Source organism: Sapajus apella, unplaced genomic scaffold (genome assembly GCF_009761245.1).
Source record: "Sapajus apella isolate SASKATOON/1434 unplaced genomic scaffold, GSC_monkey_1.0 scaffold36, whole genome shotgun sequence".
Lineage (NCBI taxonomy): Eukaryota > Metazoa > Chordata > Mammalia > Primates > Cebidae > Sapajus > Sapajus apella.
The window spans coordinates 24613655-24639823 of record NW_022436976.1 but is presented as its reverse complement, the minus strand read 5'-3'; the positions used below and the strand labels follow the sequence as shown (position 1 = coordinate 24639823).

General features: G+C 40.2%; 1 protein-coding gene and 1 pseudogene across 4 annotated transcripts in view; both read left to right on the top strand.

Annotated features, from left to right (window-relative positions):
- The window catches only part of NFIA (nuclear factor I A), a 387512-nt gene that overhangs the window by 293732 nt on the left and 67611 nt on the right, over positions 1-26169 (top strand). For all 4 annotated transcript variants that reach the window (XM_032296832.1, XM_032296834.1, XM_032296833.1 and 1 more), the window contains exon 7: positions 13793-13921. In XM_032296832.1, coding sequence (XP_032152723.1) covers positions 13793-13921 — 129 coding nt within the window. The remainder of the gene's footprint in view (positions 1-13792; positions 13922-26169) is intronic.
- Positions 23386-23606, top strand: LOC116564165 (annotated as a pseudogene).

Genomic DNA, 26169 nt, shown 5'->3' with positions numbered 1-26169 from the left:
GCATATATGTGTGTGTGTACATATACATTCATTCAAATTGTGAAAAGTAATACAAATCACTAATACTACTGTCTGCAGACTTATTTCCCTCTCTCCTAGGGTCTTATATTTATCCTACTTACTGATGATTCTCTTTAAATGTTAAATAACCAAATATAGCACTGACGTTTATATGGAAATAAAGTTCTGTGGGTTTTGGCCATCAGTGTTTTTAGTAAAGCAGTTTTTTAGCCCCGAGAGTAAGAGGCTTTTACTTGGGGAATTGGGGAGAGAGGGAAGCAAGAAGTCCTTGGCCCGTACAGATCCCAGGAGTCAATACTGTGTGCAGCCCACTGCTGTGCGGCAGCTTCTGATGAGGCTGTGCACATCCCAGTGGCTTTCCTGCTCAGCAGAGGATTACAATAATGCCTATTTATCCAGCTCTGTCCATCCAAGGATTTTAGATGCATCATAAACTCATCAATTAATCAGAGACATGGCACCCATTTCGAAATGCTATGTGAATTACATCCTAGAAGATTACGAGAAATGCTCACGTTGACAGAGTAAATCAAGAACTATTTCCTGATGGATTCCTGAACGACACACCAAGTACTGAAATGAAGAGGGCTCTCTCGAGCACTGATTCACAAAGTATATCTCAAGTGGAAAAAAAGTCCAGAATCAAAAGTCACTTTATTTCAAAGCATCTGGTAAACTTGAAAAATTAAACTGAGGTAGAATGGCAAAACCCATTAAATATTAATACAATTAATTGGCTTCCCTCTTCAAAGTATTACTGACCTCTCTTTCTTAACAGTTAAAACCCCTCTGAAACCTTTGGGTTTTTTTTAAATACAAGGTTGTGCTGGGCGCGGTGGCTCACGCCTGTAATCCCAGCACTTTGGGAGGCCGAGGCGGGTGGATCACGAGGTCAAGAGATCAAGACCATCCTGGTCAACATGGTGAAACCCCATCTCTACTAAAATTACAAAAAATCAGCTGGGCATGGTGGCACGTGCCTGTAATCCCAGCTACTCAGGAGGCTGAGGCAGGAGAATTGCCTGAACCCAGGAGGCGGAGGTTGCGGTGAGCCGAGATCGCGCCATTGCACTCCCGCCTGGGTAACAAGAGCGAAACTCCGTCTCAAAAAAATAAAATAAAATAAAATAAAATAAAATACAGGGTTACTTTGGTTTTTGATTCTCTGGTCTTTTTCAAATGAGGACCTCTTCCTGTGGTCCAGTGCGCTCAGCCCGCTGTGTGGATCTGGCTTTCCAGACAGCTGCGAATGTTCGGTATTTATTCAGACAATACTCCCACACTTTGATGATTTGCCGTGGTCCAAGCATCTTGTTCTTCATTTTGAAGAAACATTCCAGTATCTAGGGATCTTCTACTTTGTATGTAATGAGAGGTAGTTTAAAGTTTTCATTTGCGTAGCTGGAAGTGCACTCACGTCATTAGACATTCAAGGAATGGCAACTCAATATGCATTTCAAATCTGAAGGGTCTTCTGCAGCACCAGATTATTCTGCTGTGTTAGCTAGCCCCACCCAGAAGTCACTTAACTATGATTAGCTTCCAAGATGAATGGATTCTAGGATATCATGATTACTTATGACTTAATGCCAGTCAGAACTTGCCATCTGCCTTTCAGCCATTTCGTGAACCCAGCGGAAGACAGCATTTGTCAAAATGGCTGTGTAACGTCTCTCATGTCTGGACACTCTTTAGGGACTTACATAAGCAACACTTCATGTTCTAATGTCAAAATACACGTGTAAGGCTTAAGAGTAGTATGGGATGCTTAAGAATGCTTTTCAGGGCCAGTTATTCTTTGATATTTATCACTTCATGGTGGTGACACCTGCTTCTAATTTTAAGAGTTCTTTCTTCCAGTGGATTTTTTTTCCTTCAGAAATCTTATCCTCAGAAGACTTAACTAGCAATTTTTCTCCTTTTGACGTGCTTGATGTTTTTATGAGTTTGTCCATCAGCATTGAGACCTTAACATACCTTTAGTTTAGAAGAAAAAAATATCCTTGTGACACACATTTATTATATTGAGTCACATAAATTTTTGCCCTGACCACACATTCAAAGACTTTTACAGAGATATAATTTATTAGAAATGTCATTAGCTGCCACTTAGCCTACTTAATAGTTGTCTTAAGTTGACAAAAGCTATAGACATAGATAACTTCTTCCTTAAAGGAGCGATTCAGTAAATAACTTTCACCCAATACCATTATTTGGTTGTCTTTTACACCCAAGGACCAGGTTGGTGGCAATTGTCATTTGAGAGTTAGTAAGTGGAAGGACAAAGAAAGGAACCTAGTCTTGTCTCTTGAGAGACATAGGGAAATAGTCCTTTGGCTTGGGGGTAGCTAGCCTAGCTGTAGTGCTCAATGTGGTTTGCTTTCTTGTTTTTATCTTGTATAAAGACCTTTTCCTCACAAGTGCTGGATAAAGTTCATTGCATGAGTAGAAGAAACTGCAGAAGATGATATATAGCTAACAGCCTGTTCTGATTGGTCTATGCGGAGTTGCCTGTATAAAATTGGATCCTTGTGTTCAGTTCCAAAAAAAGGTGTGAATGTGAAGAAGAAGTGTTAAATCATGACTCCAGAGAAAATGTCGGCCATGAGCAGTTTTTAGTTTAAGTGAAAACCAAACTTTAGGATTTGGACAAATAAGACAAGGAGGAAAAAGGGTGAATCATTAACTCCACTAGAAAAGGATGGTGGTGATCAAGTTTCACCCAACTTGAATGAGATACCCAACAAAGACTGTGACTGATGGCACTAACTCATTTACTTAATTGATATGCAAACCTCTGCCAAGCATTTACCCTTAGTGTCAAATAAGTAATTTTTAATAAAATATTTTGAAGATATAAAGACAGTTAAGAAAATAGCATGCTTTTTAATAATTGCACTCATAAGTAAATGGATCATTACGTTGTCACAAAGAATGACAGCGAGCAGAAACAGCCTGCTAATCCCTCTTAGATAAGTATTTAACATAATTAGACAGACACCATCTTTTCTGTTGAATGTAGCATTAATCATTAGAAGTGCAACTTTACACAGCATACTTGTTTCTGATATGTCATTGTTGTTAAAAAAGAAAGCAAATTATTTTGTCAGATACTATGCTTCGGAAAATGACTCATGTAGTTGTGTGATTTACATAAATACAGTTATTTCCCTTTTTATTGTTTTTTATTGGGTTTAATAGTGGTTAATAGTAGTGTGGTCCTTTAACATCCATGAAGCTGCATTTGAGATTAGTGGTTCATTCATTTTGCTTTGCAAAATATCAGTATAATGAACATACTTGAATTTGAAGTATTTTTAAGCTTTGAAGTGATCTTTGGCTCATCTACCTAAACTGAAGGCACCACTCTTTCAGAGAAAGGTTTTCTTACAAGGAATAGGCTAAAAATTTTCTGCATTAAATAAGATCTCAAGAGAAAACCTCTTTCTATAAAAAAAATTGAGGTTAACATAATGGAATGTACTGCCCTCTTCCAGTATTCATAAACACTACCTTTAAGAAAATTCATTTTCTTTTGCTATGTAGCTTCTAGCTTGAACTATGAACTACTGAATACTTATAAAGTGATAGCAGCTCAATTCATTGCACAACGCTACCTTGCCACTTTCTCAGCGACTCCAAGGCCTTCAAAGGCAAAGAATGGGGTTATTGAAGGATGGCGGGCAGATTTCACTAAGTAACAGGTGGAGGTCAAAGCAGTTTATTTGTGGGATGAACAGAGTGCAGAGATGAAAAAGCAAATGCTTTACCATAATAAGATTTAGCAAGAAAATGCTGACGACACCAAGCCTTAGATTCTAGCTGACAGAACCTTTTCTCGTGTTTATTACTTGATTTCACAGTTCAAGCAATTTGAGGAGGCCTAAAATGTTCCTTCTTTTTCCCCTATGAAATATTTCAATCAGTTTCAAATTTTTACTTTAGCTGGGTCTCTGCTTGTATCCAAGGAACACTGGGACTGATGGAGCTCCAGCAGAGGCGTATCCCAGACATGGGGCCTCGCAGACTGTGCATCTCCTTCTGATTACATTTTATCCATAGGACCCTTAAACTCCAGCTCTCTATCATGTTTTAACTGACAGAAGAGAGTATATTTAAGTAAATACTAAAGTTCACATCATCGAGGCTAATTTTACATGCCAACGAAAGTATTTATAAGGGTGTTTACCAAGTTTGAACATTGGGTTACTTCCAGCTTGTTGGAGATGTAGAGGAAAGGCTTTCATTTTTTTCCCCATTATACAATTCTATATTTGTACAGTGAATATGTTTCACTTTTGGAACTTAAGAAAAAGACTAAACATGCTGAAAAATACAAAATAAGGTTTACCTGCTGTTGTACAGCATGACCAAAAAAGGGATTTGGTATCATACCATATAGACCAGAGCTGTCCAATAGAACTTTCTGCAATGATAGAAATGATAGAAATGTGTCTATAGTATCCAGTATTCTAACTATGAGCCACATGTGGCTACTGAGCCCCTGAAATGTGGCTATGCTGAGCAACCGAATTTTTAAATTCATTTCATTTTAATTACTTTAAATTTAAGTAGCCACTTGTGGCCACTAGCTTCCATATTGGGGAGGACAGATATAAACCAAACATACGTATGATTGAGTTTTGTACTATTCAGCTGGATATCTAAGCAGAATGAATAAAACATTATGCTATTTTATACTACGTGTATTGTTTATGCAAAGAAATAATTTGGTTTTCTCAGAAATGTCTTCTTTATCCCCAGTCCTTCTGTGAATGCGTATAATTGCTATGTTGAGCCAAAATCAGTCCTTCCCTGAACACATTGGGGGATGGGATGGCTAGGGGGCAGATGGAATGGATAGGGAATCTCCAACCTCTTGTAAGTATATGGAGCATGTAACACAATTTTTTTTATTTCAGTCCTGTCACTGGGGTGTCTGTGTTTACCTTGAAAGGAGAGGAAATCCCCCAACTAGTCAAGGGAGTTTATTTTTGGCCCAGAAACCAGATTTTTATATGACATTTTCCTTGTGTCTATTCTTTACTCTCTCTGGTTGTAAATTTTCACTCACAAATGAACATTTGGAATATATTATAGAACTCATCATTTCTTTCCCCCTGAATAATCCATATAATTTTTATTCCATACTCCCATTTTTTAAAAAATGGAAGAAATCACTGGTGTCCCCAAGCCATTTAAATTACCTGAACTTCTTTATGATGTGATAATTCTTTGGGGGTCCTTTTAGCTCATTTTAAATGGTTGCATATAGACTAAGAAGGATAAACCTCAGAAGCTATATTAACTTTCATTTATGCTCTCTATCATAAAAATGATTTTAAAACATTTTTATTCACTGAAAAAGGCTAAAAGTCAAAATAGTCTGAGACTGTTTTACCTTTTTATTGTTGAGTGTGCTAATCATAAAAAATTATATTAGAATGAACCCTAATGGATTTTACCATTAGGACACAAATCTAACAAACGTGCAGTGTCTTCAGCGACCTCACTGTATCACGCAGCATGTGTTATATGCTCACCACAACAGAATGGTCCCTTCACTGTGGGATTCTTGTGTCCAATCACAGCCTTTATTTGGCATCATGGTAAGAGACAATCTCATTACAAGGTATACTTTAAATGGTTCTAGAAAGGTCCTGTTCCTGCCTATGGGGGAATTACTAGAGTGCAGTATAGCTCTGCATCTGGAAGAGTTGTGTCTGAGTGTAAATCTGATGGTGGATGACTTGCAGAAGATGGTGCTTGTACTCAACATTCCTCCTGGGCTTGAGAAATGTCACTGAAATTTGTGCTGACACCATTAGTCACAGACATGACTGGCCTGTCTGTTCCCTGCACTTTGATCTGGTGGAGTAGGAGACTCTGAACGCCTGAGTGTAAAAAAGAAGAGTCACAAAGCAGTTAGCATCATTTAGACTTGGAATGTTTGCAAGAAGAAAAATGTTGAAGTGTCATTAATAGTTCAGATGTAAATCAGCTCATGATGGGTTTGTATCAATAAGATAAATAAGTAGTACTCCCCCACACCCTCACCCAGAAGTAGGCATCGTGGTATCATGGTACACTGAAAGGAGCAAGAGCTTTGGTTTCCTGGGTTCAAATCCTGGTTCCTCCACTTACTAATTGTGTAACCTCTCACCTTCTGAAGGACTTCTCTCCCTCAGGCACCCTCTCTCCTCTGAGTCATGGCTTTCTGCCTGTCTGCTGGACCATTCCTATCAGTAGACAAGCATGCTGGACTCTCCCACCTTCAGAAAGCTATCCCTTGCTTCCCTTCCTCTTCCTGTAGCCACTACCCTATTTTTCTGCTCTCCTCTGCAGAAATCCTCCCTCATTTCATGGGAGTTGACTATACCATTTTCCCTGTGTCTTCACTTCCCACTGACTTTATAAACTGTTCTTTCCTGTCTTCTATGTGCCTCACTCTCCTACAGCTCACTTTTCAAGACTGTCAGAAATATTCATGTTGCCAAATCCAGCGGACCCTTTTTTCTCATTATACGTGATCTCTCAATGACATTCAACTCAGTTGATTGCAACCTTCTCCTTGAAACACTTCTTAGTTTCTTTAAAGACATACTCTCCTGTGAGTTAAATGCCTCAACTTAGTTGCCTGTTTTGATGCTAAGACACTCAGAGGCCTTCCTTGATTTTACAAAGTACTGAATTCTAAATAATTGTGTGTGCTCTAGCCTCTGGTTAAGTGAGCTATTTATTTTACTGCATTGTAATATATACTCTAGGCTTGGACACTATCAACAAGTCTAAAGAGGAGAATTTTTTCCTTTCTTGTTAGAGATGTAACATGGTTTGCAAGAGGCTTTATTGAAGAAGCACCTTGTTTAATAAGCAAGAGGCCAGTTGTAAATATAAAACGTGTATCTACCCTTGCAAGTGAACATCTCTGGTCATTATCGTCTTCTAAATCTATGTGATATTTATTTTATGGAGGTTCTGTGTTAACATTGCTGATAATTCATTCAGCCTGTGTTTGATAAAATCCTAACTGATCCCTACTAAGGCCAAGAAAAAACTTTGATGTATAAGACAAGTGATTCCTAGTATACTTCACAGTGGGTTTTTTTGCATACACTTTTGTATCTGTATACCCTTCCTTTGATTTTTTTTCCCCCTTTGGATAACCAAATTTAAAACTTCAACTATCAATATACTTTATTGACTTAAATAGGAGAATGTTTTTATAGTATACTAGGGAAACTACATGAGAGTTTTAAAAAAATGTTTGCACTTTTTAGAACTAGAGAGACCTGGACCTGCAGTACCATCTAACAGCTGTGTGATCTTAGATAAATTGTTTAACATCACTTCATATCTGATTTCTGTAACATTAAGTTATTGGTAGATATGATTATAATACCTACCTATCTGAGATGAAAATGTTAGAATTTGGGGTCGGGTGCAGTGGCTCACACCTGTAATCCCAGCACTTTGGGAGGCCAAGATGGGTGGATCGCCTGAGGTCAGGAGTTCGAGACCAGCCTGGCCAACATGGTGAAACTCCATCTCTACTTTAAAAAATATAAAAATTAGCTGGCCATGGTGGCTCATGCCTATAGTCCCAGCTACTCAGGAGGCTGAGGCAGGAGAATCACTTGACCCTGGAAGGCAGAGGTTGCAGTGATCCGAGAGTGCACTACTGCACTCCAGCCTGGGTAACAGACCGAGACTCCATCTCAAAAAAAAAAAAAAAAAGGAAAAGAGAAAATGTAAGGATTTGAGATCTCTATAAGTGCATGGGACATAGTGGGGACTCCGTAATTGATAGCTTTTATTATTTTCATTCTGGTTTTTGAAAGTGATTGATATGCATGGATTTAATCTCTCTAGCTGCCTCCTGGCTCTCTTGGGGCCACTCGATGGAAGAAGGACTCCAGCTACCTTTTAGCCTTGAAGTTGGGTGTAATAGTTGTTCTGGTAATAACAGTTATAAAAATAGGTTGTTGGGAATTAGATGTGACAGTGAACAGGACACTATCCAAGTCGTGAACAATCAAACTTACCACATTTTGGGGTCCTCTCTAACCTGCTTATTATATTGGATTTAAAAACTAAAGTGCTGAGGTTGCTTGCTTTCAGAGTTTCTCTCCGTTTGTGACTGTAAATGAACATTATTGAAACTAAACTTTCTATTCTTGACTTTGTCACTTTGAAGAAAGGAACATATACCAGTTAAATCTTCTCTGACAACTTGAATTACATCTCCCAAACTCCTGCGACAGACAAGATAAGGTCCTGCTGTCCTGAGCAGCACTTACTAGCGATAATTTTCACAGGAGAATGAATTTTTGGATAGGTCCTCTAACAGAGTAAGCATGAACACTGACAAGTTATAGTTTCCTTTTGAAAAGCCCAGCATGTTGTTCAGTTGTCACTGGAATAATTATAGTTGATGGTGATCCCTTCTCTTCCATTCCTGTTAATGTTGCAGCTCCTTTGACTCCCAAAAAATCCCCTTTAAGACGATTTCTAAGAGAAAAACTAGCATTGTACTTCACGATGATTCCTGTAGTGTTTCCTTACTACTGTCACTATAGCATTCTTGGTCAAAGTATTTGAAAAATATTATAACTTGGGGATAGGGGAGAGGTGAAATTAATTATAATTTGTTTCCCTCTTTCTTCTTTTTGTTTTATGTAATATCAAATTGCAGTGAAAAATTGCCTAAAACAGGCTGGGCATGGTGGCTCATGCCTGTAATCCCAGCACTTTGGGAGAATGACACAGGTGGATCACCTGAGGTCAGGAGTTCCAGACAAGCCTGGCCAACATGGTGAAACCCCATCTCCACTAAAAATACAAAAAAAAAAAAAAAATTAGCTGGGTGTAGTGGCGGGCACCTGTAATCCCAGCTAATTTGGGAGGCTGAGGCAGGCGAATCACTTCAACCCAGGAGGCAGAGGTTGCAGTGAGCCGAGATCACGCCATTGCACTCCAGCCTGGGCGACAAGAGCAAAATTCTGTCTCAAAAAAGAAAGGAAAAAAAGAAAAATTACCTACAACAAACCTTCATCTCTTAGGGGAGATCCCCAGAATTTGTTTTGGTTTTTTTTTTCACATCTCTCAATCCGATTTTGTTATTGATGTTTCTTGAAAGAATGGGGGGAAATAGAAATTTTCAAAAGTGTTTATGTCCTTGGAAATTACCACTCTCTAGCTCCTTTTCTAAGAACACATCTTACCATTTTGTCTGGGTGAGTGTAGGCTAGTGGAAGACTTCACAACCTAGGATGGATTAGGTAAAAGTAAGGGAAAAGTTCAGAATTGCAGAGAGTAATTACTGTACAATAAACATCTTTAATGCACACATGGCTAGCATTGCAGTAGTCTTATATTTGAATATCATGTGTGTTTTCCGTTGCTGCAGAATAGATTTTCACAGAGTTAGCAACTTGAAACAACACAGAATTATTAACATTATTTCACAGTTTCCATGGGTCAGGAGCCTGGGCCAGCTGAACTGGATCCTCTGCTTGGGTCATACAAGGCTGCAGTGAAAATGTTCTTCAGACTCCATTCCTTCTGGAGCTCAAGGGCCTGTTACAAGTTCTCATGACTGTTGGCAGATTTCAGTTGCTTGTGGATTTAGGACTAAGGTCCCTACTTTCTGAAAGCTAACTGTCAGCGAGGGGTCCTGCTCAGCTCCTGGAGACCCCTGCAGTTCCTTGCCGTGTGATGGTCACAGGCCCTTTCACAATATGGCAGCTGACTTCTTCAAAGCCTGAAGAAGAATCTCTCTCAGACTTCTAGTTCCTTTTCTACAGGGCTCACCTGATTAGGGCAGGCCTACCAAGGATAATCGATTTTTTTTTTGTCTTAACTCAAACTCACCTGATTGGGGACCTTAATTATATCTGCCAAAGTCTTTTCCAATATAACATAACCTAATCAATATGATCACTTTTGTGGTATAATATAACCTATTCACAAGAATCTTCATTTATCATATTCACAAGTACCTCGCACATGCAGGGGAGGGGATTATATAAGGCATCATTAAACAAGGCTGGGAACTAGGAAGCCATTATAGAATTCTGAATACCACAATTTTTTTCTTGAGATAAAGTCTCTCTCTGTTGCCCAGGCTGGAGTGCAATGGTGTTATATAGCTCACAAACTCCTGGGTTCATACGATCCTCCTACCTCAGCCTCCTGAGTAGCTGGGACTGCAGGCATATGTCACCACACTCAGCTGATTTTGAAAAAATAATTTTTTTGTGGAGACAAAGTCTCACTATATTGCCCAGGCCACTCTCGAACTCCTGGCCTGAAGCGATCCTCCTGCCTCAGCCTCCCACAGTGCTGGGATTATAGGCATGAGCCACCAGCCCAGCCTGACTACCACAGATACTAATGATGAATTTGAAGGAATCTTTGTGGATACTGTATTTGGCCTGTATTTCCGAGGTGTCCTTGTTGAACTTTACTCTTACAAGTGTCTCCAAAGATGAAAGCCACTACATGACTAGAATCTCATATATGTTTGCCCTTGTCTACTGAATACAATTTGGAATGACTCACATAGCCTAGAAAAATGGCAGACTAGAGGGAAATTTGGAATAGAGAGAAATTTAAAATTCAAAAATTCTGGATGTTCAGAAAACCAGTGACAAGCCAAAGGCCTTCTCGAAATGTATCTCCAATTCTGCCTACTATCATTGGGTTCTTTATACCAATCAAAAGGATGAAATGTCCCACTGAAACAAAACATTATGCTATATTTCTGCTTCTCATTCTACAAAATGCTTTATTTTTCTGTATTCAACTTTGAAGTGACATTTCATTTGCTCCAGAAAAGGGGTGGGATTCCTTCATCCGTAATCTTTTTTTAAAAAATCTGGTACTGCTAGAAAATACATTGAAATTAAAGTTTTAATTCATTAAAAGAAAGCCAATCAGTCATTAATCTGTACAGTAATTTTGTAACAGTTGTGCATAAATAATTGGCAAAAGAGATTTTAAAAAGGAGTTTATTTTTAAAGTAATGTACAGAACCAAATTTGATTTCAAAAATAAAAGCCAAGATTAATGTTCTCTAGCTTTTAACATAGAGCAGTTTACTAGCATTTTGGAATTTCATCTGGTCAATTAAGTATACAAAGCAAATTAACCCAAACATACATTATGCATGTGGAGAAAATATTAAAGTATATTATAAGGGAATGTGCTCAATACGAGTCTTTAAAAATTGAAAACACAAAGTAATTTTGAGATCCATGACAGCCTTAGGGTTCATATTACTTGACTGTGATAAATTTAGAAGATTATACATAGTTTGGCTGGTTGTTGCTGCATGCCAACAGTATTTCTTTCCTCTTTAACCCTTGCAAAGAAGATTTAAATTTTGCTGTTTTTGAACTCATTTACTAACTTGGTCATTCTTGATACATGTTATTGACCAAATTTTACTTACAATTCCTTTTAGAAGCATAAATAGTGGACTTCAATCATGTCAACATTTCTGCAATATTTAGAATGGCATAGATTAGAAAACATGAATTTTTCAAAGAAATCATAACTTTTTCTTGAGTCCAACCATTTATTATCATCAATAAGATTAGTTAAGATCCTGGATTTCATCAGTGATTCCGTTGTCTGGGGGAAAAAAAAAATCTACCATCTTTACAGTTTTGATTTTTTGTTTTATTATCTGTTCTGCTTCTGCTTTATGACACATAGTTCAGGCATTTGACTAAATTTAGATCAGCGGAATGGTCGGCAGCCTATAAATTGGTCTACAGAGAAAGATTTAAATGAGTTGGGAGATTTGTTTACATTTTGGTAGCTTTTTATTTCTTTAATTTTTTTATTTGAAATCTCCTCCTTAGTGTAATTATATGATGATAACTTAGGTGAGGTTACTTGCAGTGAATGTTCACCCAAAACCTCAGTGCATCCTACATTAGAAGCTCGGTATGGTGTGGCTGGTTACTGATTCAGTAAGCAACAAATATAACTAACACAATAAGTCACTTGACTTAGTGACTTTAGTTTTAATTCAAATCACATGGATATTGATCTAGAAAGGATCTGATTCAAATTTATCAAATTAGTATGAAATCACATACCACTCCATATTGTAGTTACGTCTGACTATGCAAAAGTGTTTACCAATTTGCAATTTGTTTCTTTATTGGTGTCAAAACTCTAAGCTCTGCTATGTTTAAGCATCTAAATGTAAGCTACAGATAAAGCTGAGACCTGCACAAGTACTTTAAATATCTTTTCAGACCATTTGGGTGTTTCAGACCCTTGAATGTCTTGGACATACAGGAGAACAAAGCAGACAAGGACTCTGTCCTTATCAAATCTGAGTCACTCTCAAAGGTCTTGTTGTAGAATTGCATTAAGGAAATCTGTGATCAGAAATAACAAGGACATATTTAGATACAGGCCAAACTAACTAAATTTCTGGACAGATTTATACCTATAAAGTGCTTGGCACAGTGCATGGTACTCAGTAACCGTTACATGTTAATATCATTATGATTTTTATTTCTTACTTTTCCGGTTCACCCAGATAGTTCCCTGGTCATGGGCAGAACACAGCACATGTAAACATGTATAAGTAAAATGGATTTTGGTTCTTCTAACATCAGTGTAGACCAGTTTTGTGTTACAACCTTAAGAGAGCCCAAATTTGTCTCCTGATGTAGAGACTAGGAGTCACTTCTTTTATTTTTATATCCAAATTTTCGTTGTTTTAATTGGCACCCTACCAAACTGATAGGATGCCTCCAGTTGGGTATGTCAGCGTGGTTGCTGAGAACATTACAAATCCAGTAATTACAAGACACTCTTCCTCCATTATTTTCTTCCCAAAGCATTTTCTATGCTGGAACTGCTGCGAAAATCTTAGACACAATAGTAAAAATACTATTTTTAAAAACACGCTTTTATTGTATTAACATGAAAGCAGCATATGTTCATCATAGAAAAGACAAGTAAGCAAAATGAAGGCAATAAAAACCCAAATTCAACACAGAGAGAGAACTACTGTTATAGTTTATGCGTGTTGCCTTCCAGTTCTTTCTCTGTGCATAGAAATACCCTTTTAGATGGCGTCATAACATCCTATTTTGTAATTGCCCTTTTCAATTAACATGATATTAGAAATGCTTTGCCACACCATTACTCTCGTACTGTTTACACTGGTTTTACCATACTTATTTAACCAGTCCCCAGTTGTAGGGCATTTAACATTTTTTTACTTTTCTTTTTTCTTTTTTTCTATTCACTGAATGAACAACGAAGTTGCCATTGTTGAGGGTATTCTTATGTTAAAACAACTAGATTATTTAAAATATGAAGAAAGTAATTTGCTGTCAAAGCAAGGTAACCAGCAAGATGAAATGATTGCATGTGAAGTCTTCATGAGCACAGATGGTCTCCTTCTTGGGGGTCCCCGGGGTCACAGGCACAAACAACAACTTTTAGGAAACACTGGAGAAGTTGAACCCTGCATTATTAGAGAAGATCAATAAACCCAAAAGGGACTGTTATTAAGTAGACTAAAATGAAATCAAAAACAGACCGACTTATCAGGGGACTATTCTGTCACCTCCTTGTCCCTGTGACAAATAATGCAAAGCAGTTAAAGCATCTTTTGCCTTCAGAGGTGGATTCCTTTTTTGGTTTGTTTTTAATTCTTTCAATGTTATCTTTTAGGTTGCACAAACCATTGTTGCATGAATTAAAGTGTAATTTACCAGTTGATCCTTCTTCCCAGGAATGCCATCTCCAACCACACTGAAGAAGTCGGAGAAGTCTGGTTTCAGCAGCCCCTCCCCTTCGCAGACCTCCTCCCTGGGAACGGCGTTCACACAGCATCACCGACCTGTCATTACAGGACCTAGAGGTGAGCTGCTCCACCTTGGTTGTGCCTCTGTCGTGGCCTTTGGACCCAAGTAGCAAAATGAGAGACAGTGAGGACTCCCCCTCAATGCTCCTGAGGCAGTGAATGTTCCGTCCAGTTTCTTATTCTTAGAGGCAGCCTTGGAATTTTAGAAACCAAAGCCATTTGGCATCAAATGTGTTGTCCTTTCCTAAGGCAAAAAGGGACCAAACCTGTTTGTTTGCCAGTGAGATTTTTGCAGAGAGATGAGAAGTAAATTGAATCAAAATCAGATCTGTTCTACAAGGGGTGTGTGTGTGTGTGTGTGTGTGTGTGTGAGAGAGAGAGAGAGAGAGAGAGAGAGAGAGAGAGAAAGAGAAAGAGAGAGAGAGAGTGAGAGAGAGTGTATATTTCCATGTGGTCAATTACCTGTTTTCAAGTAGTAGCTTTTTTTCATTCTCTCATCCCTGCTGATTCTCTTTCCATAAAACACGATTTCAATATGTGGCATTTTGTGTTGAGGTTGTTTGCATCAGGGTGTTGACGAGCGGTCTTCATTCACTCCTTTTGAAGTGGTAGATAGCTTGTCTGGTTTTCATTGCAGTGTTTTCATTATTTTTGTCTCATATGCTTTTAAGTTTATTATTAAAATGTGTCCACAAGAAATATGATTTGTATTTCACATTAAAGACAAGGCTTAAACCTCAAGAGAATGTCAGCAAATCACTTAACTTGATCTTATTGCAAGATAAAAATATTATTATTTTGTTTATGAAACTCCCACAGTAGGCGTATGAATAATTGTAACCACGTTTGCCTTCCTTTATCAGATTTTCTTTTTGGTAGGTCTATGATCCACCAGCTGGTATCGTAAAACATCCTAGAAAGTTACGATCTCTTGTCTGCTTTGACATACGCCTGGGGAAACTGATATTTCTTGCATTAATCTCAGTGTTAGTCCCACAAATCTGAATCCCTTTAGGAATACGCTCTGTGTGCATCTCAGGGAAATATGGCGGGTGAGAGGGCTGTCCAGGGCTCACATAGAAATCGCATTGAAGCAAGTAAGCATTTTGACTACCGCGGGAAGCAACTCCTTTGTAATTATGAAACTTACTTGCTTCATCTTTAAACATTTTGTGATCATTGGTAGAACTTTCTCAAGATCCCTTATTATTTCATTTTTGTGTATGTGTGGTATAATCAGAGTGGCTTACTATCTATATATAATTTGAAAACCTGAATCAGAATTAGATGATAAGGTTCCAGAATGAGGCTTATTCAATAGTATTAAGGCATTATTCTCATAGTTAACATTCATTGAGCATATAAAGTGTACTGGAGGATAAGAGCTATGAAACCCTTTTAGTCAGAATATTTATGGCCTCAAGGAGAGGAGGCATGTGTTGTTTCTCATCTTTCTGTGGTGAGGTTAACATATTCTACATGCTAACTGAATGTTAAAAGTTTCTGCTGGCACTCAGTGTTGGGGGGACCATGGAGGTTCATGCTCTCTTTACACAAGGATTTGCTGAGTGCCTGTATAGACACTGGGACCGGTGGTTCCTGACCTCACAGAGCGTGTGATCTACTGCAGAAGAGAGCCACAAGGAAATAAGCAAGTAAAAGATGATGGGCCGGGCGCTATAGCTCACACCTGTAATCCTAGCACTTTCTGAGGCTGAAGCAGGCAGATCAGTTGAGCTCAGGAATTCAACACCAGCCTGGGCCACATGGCAAGACTCTATCTAGAAAAAAGACAAAAATTATCCAGGCATGGTGGCAAGTACCTGTTGTCCCAGCTACTCAGGAGGTTGTGCTGGGAGGGTTACTTGAGTCCAGGAGGCAGAGGTTCCATGAGCCACTGCACGTCAGCCTGTGTGACACAGCAGACGATGTTTCAAAGAAAAAAAAAAAAAAAAAACCTGATGTGGAATGTGCTATTACTTATCACCTTGTATCAAATAAAGCAACATCAGGCTGGGTGTAGTGGCTCACACCTCCAATCCCAGCACTTTGGGAGGCCGAGACAGACAGATCACCTGAGATCAGGAGTTGGAGACCAGCCTGGCCAACATGGTGAAACCCCGTCTCTACTAAAAATAGAAAAAAAAAAAAATTAGCTGGGCATGGTGGCACATGCCTGAAAATCCCAGCGACCTTCACAAGGCTGAGGCAGGAGACTTCTTTGAACCTGGGAGGCGGAGACTGCAGTGAGCCAAGATGGCACCACTGCATTCTAGCCTGGGCAACAGAGCACGACACTGTGTGGGGAAAAAACAAAAAAAAAAAAAAAAAGAGAAAGAGACTTCAAAGTATAAATAACATTGAAGTCGAATCTTAAAAGATGCTTAGATAAATGGAGGGCCATCCCAAGCAAAGGAAAGATTTGCAGTGTGGCAAGTTAGTAAGAACTGAGAAGAACAGTATGCCAGCCATCAGGAGAGCTGGGTAGGCTGCCTCTTTTCCTTCCTACTCACCTTCTGGGTTTTTTAATGTCCTCATCAATACAATGGGTTGTACTGTGTTCAGTACCACTAATGAACGACACTTTCATTCAATAATACTAATGAATGACCCTTTCTTCCCAATCTTGTATTCTTTTACAGAAACAACAATAAAACAGTATTTGTGAAGATTCCTTGAAGAGCATAATGTAATCTGTATATATTATCATTTAGTCAGTAAATATGAAGAGTATTTAATATGTGTCTTGCCTTAAAACTGTAGTTCTAGAAATTATTATCACGAGCACTTCCCTAGGAGTACAGGTTGAGAGCTTCTTCATGCTAGATTACTAAGCACATTTGCTAAAATGACCCACGCTGGGTTGAACCAGGGCACACCTCCTTAAGTCACAGCATAATGAGTTGGGATCTATTCATATTCATCCATAAAATTGCATTTGAGGAAAAGAAAATAATGCCTAGTGTAAGAATTATGGAATACCAAAGATTCATTGTTTTTACCAGAATTCAAGATGGCTCCCAGCATCCTTGGTTCTCCTTTCAGGAAAGTCTACTCAGGTAGCTGTTCTTACTCCGCCCCACCTGGCTTAGTGGTCTGGTGAAGAGAAGGGGAGTAGTTGAGATTCAACTTTAGCTGCCTCTTTATGGTAACAATCACAAGAGTTGAGACAGGCTAATGTTAGACATTTTTCTGGTTAAGATATTTCTTAAGATTTGGAATTCCAGCTCTCATTATTTAAGGTGTATTTGCTATGGATACGGTATTCCCTTCATTTTTCTCTGAACTAGTTCTTGGAATGATATCACCTTTGGGAGTAAGATTTGGTGTTTTAGGGAAATGAGGCCAAAATTGAGGAAGCATAACTGTGGGAGTCGGTGTGGAATTGATGTCACATGTACACATAAAGGAGATTTCAACCTGTGACACTCCTTTCATTGTGCGAAGTTGCCACAACCCAAAATAGTAAATTATTAGAGAATCCAGAGAATCAAACTTTAAAACGGCCTTGAAGAAAACAGCATGTCCTTTATCAGGTGCCCAGGGCATGGGGCAGGGATGAGGAGGCCATTTACTGCTTTCTGGCCAGCACGAGGTCGTGAGGCTTCTGCTGCCTTCTCTGGCGTTTCCCACGGGAATGCCTCTTCTGGACTAGCACCAGTTAGTAAGCAGCAACCATCCAGCACGCATCCATGCTCAGAATGGAGATGAGCTTTTACAGAGGTACAGCAAATCAAGATCACCTCACTAAAAACAAAGGGCCTTACTTTTGACTGCAGACAGAAGCTACTTTTGGAAATTTCATGGCCACCTTATACAAAGAAAACCCCTCTCTTAAGATTGCAAAGCAAGCACAGGGCCTTGGAGGGAGGTAGCCTAGCACAGCGGATGTCTTTGTCTGTTTTGACTGCCAGAACAGAACACCATAGACTGGGTGGCCTATAAACAACAAAAATGTATTGCTCACAGTTCTAGAGTCCGGAAGTCCAAGATCAAGAGACTGGCAGCTTCTGTGTCTGGTGAGGGTCTACTTCCTGGTTCATAGATGGTGTCATCTTGCTGTGTCCTCATGGCAGAAGGGGCAGGAGCGCTCTCTTGGGTCTCTTTCATAAAAGCACTAATCCTATTCATGAGGGCCCTACCTTGTGAACTAATCGCCTCCCTAAGGCCCTGCTACCTATTTCCATCACATTGGGGGTTAGGATTTCAAGATGGATCCTAGAGGGTCACAGACGCTCAGCCCGTGGCAGTGGTTCACACAGAAACTCAAGGGGTCAGATGGGCTGGTGTTGAATCTCTGTCCACTACTTGGCACATTGCTTTTCTCTCTGAACCAATGGCTTCCCATCTCTAAGTTGGAGATCATCATCTCTAACTCAAAAGAATTGTATTTTGTAAGGAGCAAAGGAAATCGTGTATGTGTAGTCATTTGCACAGTGCCTGGAAGTACAGTATGCATGCAGGTTAAATAATCGTTTTTCATCCAGGCTTTGAAAGTATCATGCTGTCCCTACTGCCTTCACCCAGCAACATTCTGCCTCCATCCCCCAGATCAGCTCAAGCACTGCTTTCAAAGGGAAACCTTCTGTCTTCCACCCAGCTCGTGATCATCTCACACTCAAGCTCCTGCTGCCTTTCACGCCTACGCATTGACTCCACCAACTTCACCCGGCCTTGTTAGTTAATCTCCTGTCTCGCCACCCTCCTAGAGGAGAACCTCCAAAGGGAAGGATCTCTAACTTAGACATTCCACTCTCTTTGTTGTGCCTCACACAGTGTGTTTTATGCTCAAATATTGGTTGAATGAGTAACAGTAGTCAAACTGCATACAAATGCATCCAAAAGACATTTATCCCTCCCTGACCCTGATGAGTTTTCATTTCTTCAGAAGAGCCAAGGGTGATAAATGTATGATAGTTCATGCCGTACCTCCTTGTAAGAAATTCCAAATCGTGGAAAAACCATGACCTTGCATCCAAAGAAGACCTGTGCAAGATTGTCTAGTTAAACTTTTCTTATTAAGAGCTATGGACTTTCTTTATGTTGTTCTAACCACTTCCCTATTTACAGTAAAGGTAGAGATATGTGGTTTCTTAAAATGAATCCCCACTCTGATATTGGCTTTCTTTGTGGCTTTGATAAATCACTTAACCTTGTGGCCTCAGTTTGGCCATCTGTACCATGGGGATAATACTTTGCTACCTGTTTCTCTATGTGGTTAGAATTAGGTAAAGAGGTTATTTTGGAATAGCCTATGGGTAGGGGGAAGATATTAAATTTCAGTAGAGGCATTTGTACATCGTTATACATTAGTATAATTACTGTGCACTTTAAGCTGAAAGATTGGGCTTTCAAGTCTTTCTTTTACCACTGCTTAAAATTATAACCATAGTAAAGTATTTACTCCTGACTATTTGTCTCATTCATGATAATTGAAAAAAGAAATCTTGGCCAGGTGCGGAGGCTCACGCCTGTAATCCCAGCACTTTGGGAGGCCGAAGTGGGCAGATCACTAGGTCAAGAGTTCAAGACCAGCCTGACCAACATGGTGAAACCTCATCTCTACTAAAAATACAAAAACATTAGCTGGGCGTGGTGGCGGGTGCCTGTAATTCCAGCCACTCAGGAGGCTGAGGCAGGAGAATCACTCGAACCCAAGAGGTGGAGGTTGCAGTGAGCCAAGATGTTTCACTACACTCCACCCTGGGCAATAGAATAACACTCTATATCAAAAAAAAAAAAAAAATTTATTGGTCTCTTTGCCTTTTCAAGAATTGTAAGTTTGCCTGGTTGATGTCTGAAGGGTCTAACTTCTTAGAGAATTCTTTGGAGTAATCATCAGTTACATTTTAAAGTTTCTTGAAAGTTTAGATCTTGAAACTTCTTTCTGCCTAAAGTCTTTGCTGTTTTCAAGATTAAGAAGATAATGAATGATACTTTATTTAAATGCTCTGCACTTAGTAAAGCAATTCTGTGCTTTAGAGATTTCAAAAGGGAAGCAGCCTCCACGATCCACATTGAGAGGCACAATTGAAAGTAATTGAAAGAGTTATGGTCTGGAATCTTTTGCTCTAACGTGTTCCTGCATCCGTGAAGAAGCTTTTTGGCTGAAAGTAACAGAATATCTGACTGAATAATGGCCTAAGAAAATAAGGAGTCATGTTTTTCTCATATGAAAACAAGTATGTGGCTAGGTGTGGTGACTCACACCTGTAATCCCAACACTTTGGGAGGCTGAGGCAGGAAGCACTTGAGGCCAGGGATTTGAAGCCAGCCTGGGCAACACAGCAAGACCCTATCTCTACACAAAATTTTACAGATTAGCAGAGTATAGTGTTAGACACCTGTCATCATAGCTTCTCGGGAGGCTGAGCTGGGAGGATTGCTTGAACCCAGGAATTTGAGGCTGCAGTGAGCTATGATGGCACCATGGCACTGCAGCCTGGGCAACAGAGAAAGACCCTGTCTCAAAAAAAAAAAAAGCAAGTATGTGATTCAAGGCTGTCAGGGTGGCACTTGCAGTGTCATCCTGGATTGAGATTTCTTCTCCTAGCCATGTTTCAGTGGGTTGTTCATATGAGGTCACAGCATGGGCACTGTTCTCCTGCCTTACATCTGCGTGCCACACAGAAAGAAAGGAAAAGGCGAGGGCGAGAAGGACCCATCAGCTTGTCCTGCCACTTTTTCACAGGATCTTCTGCAGCATGATCAGACTATGGTCCATGATTGCCTGTAGCTGCAAGGGAGGCTGGAAACTAAATGTTTAGCTGAGCACATGGCCACTCTCTTTAAAATTAAGTTTTTATCAGTGGATAAATAGGGGATAAATATGCTGGTTAACAGTTAGCAACATATTCCCCATTATTTTTACAGATGAGAAATCTGAGCTAGCCGGAACCAAGACCAGAAATCAAGTCTCCAGTTCAGTGCCTTTTCTACCTTATTAGTAGTTTCTACCTTGCTCTCCCCCACTGGGAGACATTAACTGCATTTATTTAAACAATTAGTCTGTTTTCACATTTTTTATGAGTCAAAGTCATAACATATCCATTTAGATCTTTTGATAATCATAACATAACCTGTGCCATCACACTGAGTTGTTTTTTTTTTTAATAGCAGCCATAAACAAATCACTTAGCCTTTTTTATTAGCCCATGAGTCCTTGCTACTGGTAAATTCAGGGTTTCTCTTAGGTGCACGCCACTTGCGAGATACTTTTTGAAGTCAGTTTGGCTTTTTTCAATATTGTATTAGTTTGCAGATACTCATTACTATCTGGGGACCCGTTATTTTTTTTCCACAAATACTTATCAAGCACTTACAGTGTACAAGGTGCTCTAACAGTAGAGTGAACAAGAGAAGCATGGATTCTGTCCTTAGAGTGCTTGCCTCCGGGAGGACAAGAGGACAAGGAAACCAACAGTTGCATTACTGTGCTGGAAGCACAGGCTGCGGTAGGAAGCCAGGGGAAGGACATCTTTATGGACAACTATGGTGGCATTTGGCACTGCACAAGTCCAGACAAACAGAAGACCTAACCCCTAGTCTTAAACAGTTTGCCTTCGCATTGTAGGCACTCAAAACAAAACAACAGCAAATAAATCATGCTCTTAGATAACTAAGTACCGAAGAATTCAGACACACAAAATGCAAACATGAGGTTAAACTCCCACTTCTTTATGAGTCAAAAAAAAAAAAATACACAAAGGGAGTTTAGAAGTAAAATTGCCTTTCTGAAAACACGCCTAAGATACACTAAAGCAATCGCCATATAAACCAAAGATTTATTGTGCAGCTTTCAAAGAATCATTCCAATTTCTGTTTGGAGAGGTAGTCAGAAGTTTATATGCTCTATAAACCTCTCTAAGTCCATGATCCTCCTGGCCCAAACAGGGATCTTGCTCTCAGTGATGAAACATCTGAGGGTCTGAAGTTAACAGTATCTCCCAGTTTGGCCAAGAAAAATATGCCGCAGAGAATTATGAGAATTAAGATCACCTTTCAGGAAGTTGAGGTCACCAAGAAAGGTTAGAGTAGTGTGGATTCATACTACGTGTAGACAATAATAGAGGAGCAGGGAAGGAGAGGTAAAATAGGAGGGTGACAGTTATCACTAGATGGCAGGACCCATTAGGGCAAGGACCACATCTTTATCATTTATCTCTGAATCCCTCCGCCTTGTGCCTGGCATAAGGAAAGCACTCAATAAATATTTGTCTAATAAATGAATGAATGCATGGATTTGATTGAAGGCAAACAAAGTTTGAGAATAATAGGGAGTTCTTTCCTTCTCCACTGTATGGTAATATAATATTCAAGTGCATGTATTCAGCAGCATGTAGAGAGAGGCGTAGCATGTTTAAGTGCTCAGTATATATTTGATTGTTTGGAGACAGGGTCTGTCTCTGACACACAGGCTGGAGTGTTGTGATACAATCACGGCTCACTGAAGCCTCGAACTCCTCGGCTCAAGGAATCCTCCTGCCTCTGCATTCTGAGTAGCTGGGACTACAGGCACATGCCACTATGCCCAGCTAATTTTTAAAAATGTTTTTGTAGAGACAGGGTCTCACTATGTTACCTAAGCTGATCTCAAACTCATAGGGTCAAGCAATCCTTCTGCCTCAGCCTTCCAAAGTGCTGGGATTACAACAGCAAATAAGTCATACCCTTAGATAACTAAGTACTGAGGAGTTAAGACATACGAAATGCCAACACAAGGTTAAACCCCACTTCTTTATGAATCAGAACACACGCGCGCGCGCGCACACACACGCACACACACACACACACACACACGGGGTTTAGAAGTAAAATTGCCTTGATTGTGGCAGGGGTGAGCCACTATGCCCCCAGCCTAATATATGTTGGGTTTTTTGTTTTTGAGATAGAGTCTCACTCTGTCGCCCAGGCTGGAGTGCGGTGGCACGATCTCGGCTCACTGCAACCTCTGCCTCCCCGGTTAAAGTGATTTCCATGCCTCAGCCTCCTGAGTAGCTGGGATTACAGGCACCCACCACCACATCTGGCTAACTTTTTTTGTATTTTTAGTAGAGACAGCTTTATCACCATGTCAACCAGGCTGGTCTCGACCTCCTGACCTCAGGCGATCTGCCCACCTCAGCCTCCCAAAGGGCTGGGATTACAGGCGTGAGCCACCGCGCCAGACTGAGGTAGTTCATTCTTGCAAATAAACATTGTCGAAAGTGTCAGTTATCCATCTTTCCTAGAAAATATTAATACTTCATAGTAAATTAAATGAGACCACCATGCCCACAAGCCCTTCCCAGACTGTTCACAAATTGAGGCTGTGATAATTAAAATGTGATTCCATTTTCTGACAGGGACACTGCTACTAACCTCCGCCTTCTGGGCTCAAGCAATTTCCTGCCTCAGCCTCCTGAGTAGCTGGGACTGCAGGTGCCCACCACCACACCCAGCTAATTTTTTTGTGTTTTTGGTAAAGACGGGGTTTCACTGTGTTAGCCAGGATGGTCTCAATCTCCTGACCTTGTGATCCAATCACTTCTCAGTCTTTTGGCCAAGATCATGTGTAGTTATCTGTTCTTATCAGTTTATATGTTTGGTTTTAAGAGCTTCACCTTGATAGACATTAAGAGAAATGAGCTCAAAATGATATGGTTCCCTATTTGTAGAATATTTGCTGTGGCATCATGAATTTTTCTCTCCAAACTGAGGTCCCTCCAGAAGGAACGTTCCCTGGTGCTTCACCACTACTGTAATTGTGGCACCCCTCCCCTGACCTAGGCCCCCAAGCGCTAGGTTTGTTCATCTTTCTCCTATCATATCCGCAAACTACTTTGCCTCTTAGGAAAGCTTTTAACTTAGTTGTAGAACATGCTGGTGATCCACTGAATCTAATTTGTCTCTCCTGGTTTAGTGCAATTGAATCATCTCAGGAAAATGAGAAGCAATTAGGTACCTGTTGCTAACAAGGCGCTGAAATAATCTGCCAACAGATGCGCAGTGTTTATTTATTACTGGAGTATGTCACTTGAGAAAACATTATGTTGCCTTTCTCCAAGAAGAATTGCCAGAATTGATTTTCAAATGCAGCCCTCATAGACCTAACAAGTACCACCTTTGAGGAGCATGGATCAGAGAAGCAAGAGGGTCTGTGAGCCTCGTTCATGGTTAGCTCCAGTGCCAGCGCCTGCCCTCATGGGCAGCAATGTGGATGGGATTTGAAGTTGCTGGACACTAAAGAGAAAAAGCAGCATTTTTTTTTTTTTTTGCAAAGGTCCTTTAAGTCCCAGTTCAGGAAATTATTAAATTCATTAGCCAGATACTTACAACCAGCTATTACTGCCCAGCCAAAGGAAAAAAGAGTGCCCACGAATGTTTTAAAACTACAGCTAAACAGAAGTCAGGAAGCGTGTAATTAAAACTGTACCTTTACTGTATTGTAAAGAGTTTCACTGTGACATGGAAAATATTTAAAGGAGAAGGCTGTTTAGCTAATTTGTCTGCAAGTGAACTGCCTAGTGGAGAACTCTCCTAAATTAACTGTAAGGCCACCCACTGAGCCACCCTCATAAAGGGCCATGGCTGCTCAGCTTGGGTTTGTGTAATGTTCAATAATTACTAGATAAATGCATAACTAAAAGCTCTATTACGCTAATAATTTGTACTGTGATAGATGTGTGGGACACCCTGCTGGGTTAATTTGTCATCCCTGCAGCAAACTTCTAAAGAGGGCTCTTCCGTAGTGGAATCATGTTAATATGCTGTCCCTGGGAGGACAGGTTAGGGCAGTAAGACCACTTGGCTCCTTAATCTCTTAAAGAGGAAAAGGGCCTCCAGGGTGAGTGCTAAAGAGCATAGGGTGATTAACCCGGGGGACCTGGATTTAAACTCATCTTCGCAAAGGAAGCTGCTTTCCCTTGGAATTCCTTTGCCCCTTTCTCTCTGTCCCTCTCAATCACATGCAGGCCTGTGTGTCCCACTGGTGCATGTGTGCACACAGGCACACACAGGCGTAGACCCACGTATCTGAACATAATGAAGGTGGTGGTTCTGAGCAAGGTTTCTTAGAAACCCTCTCATTGTTAAGACTTCCTGGTGTCATGCACTTGGACTGTACCTTACATAATCAGACAAGTCTCGAGCAGTTCTTTCTTTCTGGTTCAGCTTAATCTAATGTGGATTCCATGTTTAGACTCATTTATTTTCCTTTTTTCACCATAGAATGAAAAATTCAAGATTGGATTTGTATCTCCTCTTTATGTGGAATGGCTTCTTCTGCCTCTCTCTCTCTTGCGTACACACACGCACACACACACACAATTACTGTGTTAAATATGAAGCTCACATTTAAGCTTCAGTGCAGGGTTTTCAACCTCCCCTATTGACAGAATCATAAATCATCTTAAAGTTAAGTGAATTACAATAGCATGGGACTGTAGCTTGAACAATGTTTATGTAGTATCAGCTTATCATCCATGTAGGAAAGGAGGGGTGAGTGCTGATACTCGAAATGGGAATGTATGGCCCTATTAATGTGCTTGCAGTATCACTGAGAGTCACCCATTCCAGGCTGCATCCTTCATGTTACTGAAACTAGCATGTTTAACCACCCACACGTATGGAATGTTTTTTAAACTTCATATTTTTACAGTAAATTTACATTTGCCGTTTCTTCATACTGAATGGTAGTTCCTTTCTCCCCCTGAAAAAATTTCTTATGCGCAAAACACATCTGAGGATCATCAGAATTGCCAGCTTCTATTACAATAATAAGGGGGGCTATGAGCAAAAAAAAAAAAAATCTGAAATAAACCACTTGACCTGTGAAAAATAAACGGGAGCAGCAGAGGGCAATGAAAAGAGTGTGGGCTTTGGAGTCAGCCAGAATAGAATTGAGATCCTGGACAGCCACTTGGGGTCTGTAGCAGCTTCTGCAAGTCACTCATTCTCTGCTGGCCTTTGTTTTCCCACCTGTCCCAAGTTGGAAAGGCTTTCTGGGAGGGGAAGTGCGCTGACACATGGAAAGAACTCAGTATACAGGGAGCATCCAATACCTAGCTGTTCATTTCCCCCAGATTCTCCCACCCCCTTGTTGCTGTTTGCCTTCTTTGTCTGTAGTTCTCTTGCGATGATTCTTTCATTCCTCACTCCCCATCCCCAGTTCTCTCTTTCTACCTGCTCATGTTGGTCTGGAAGGAAGAATGTGCTCCCCCTCTCGAGGAGAAGCCACACTTGCCTGGAAGAGGAGATGTGGTCTGAAGCCACACTTGCCTGGAAGAGGAGACGTGGTCTCCGGGACAAGAGCAAGCCCAGTTTCC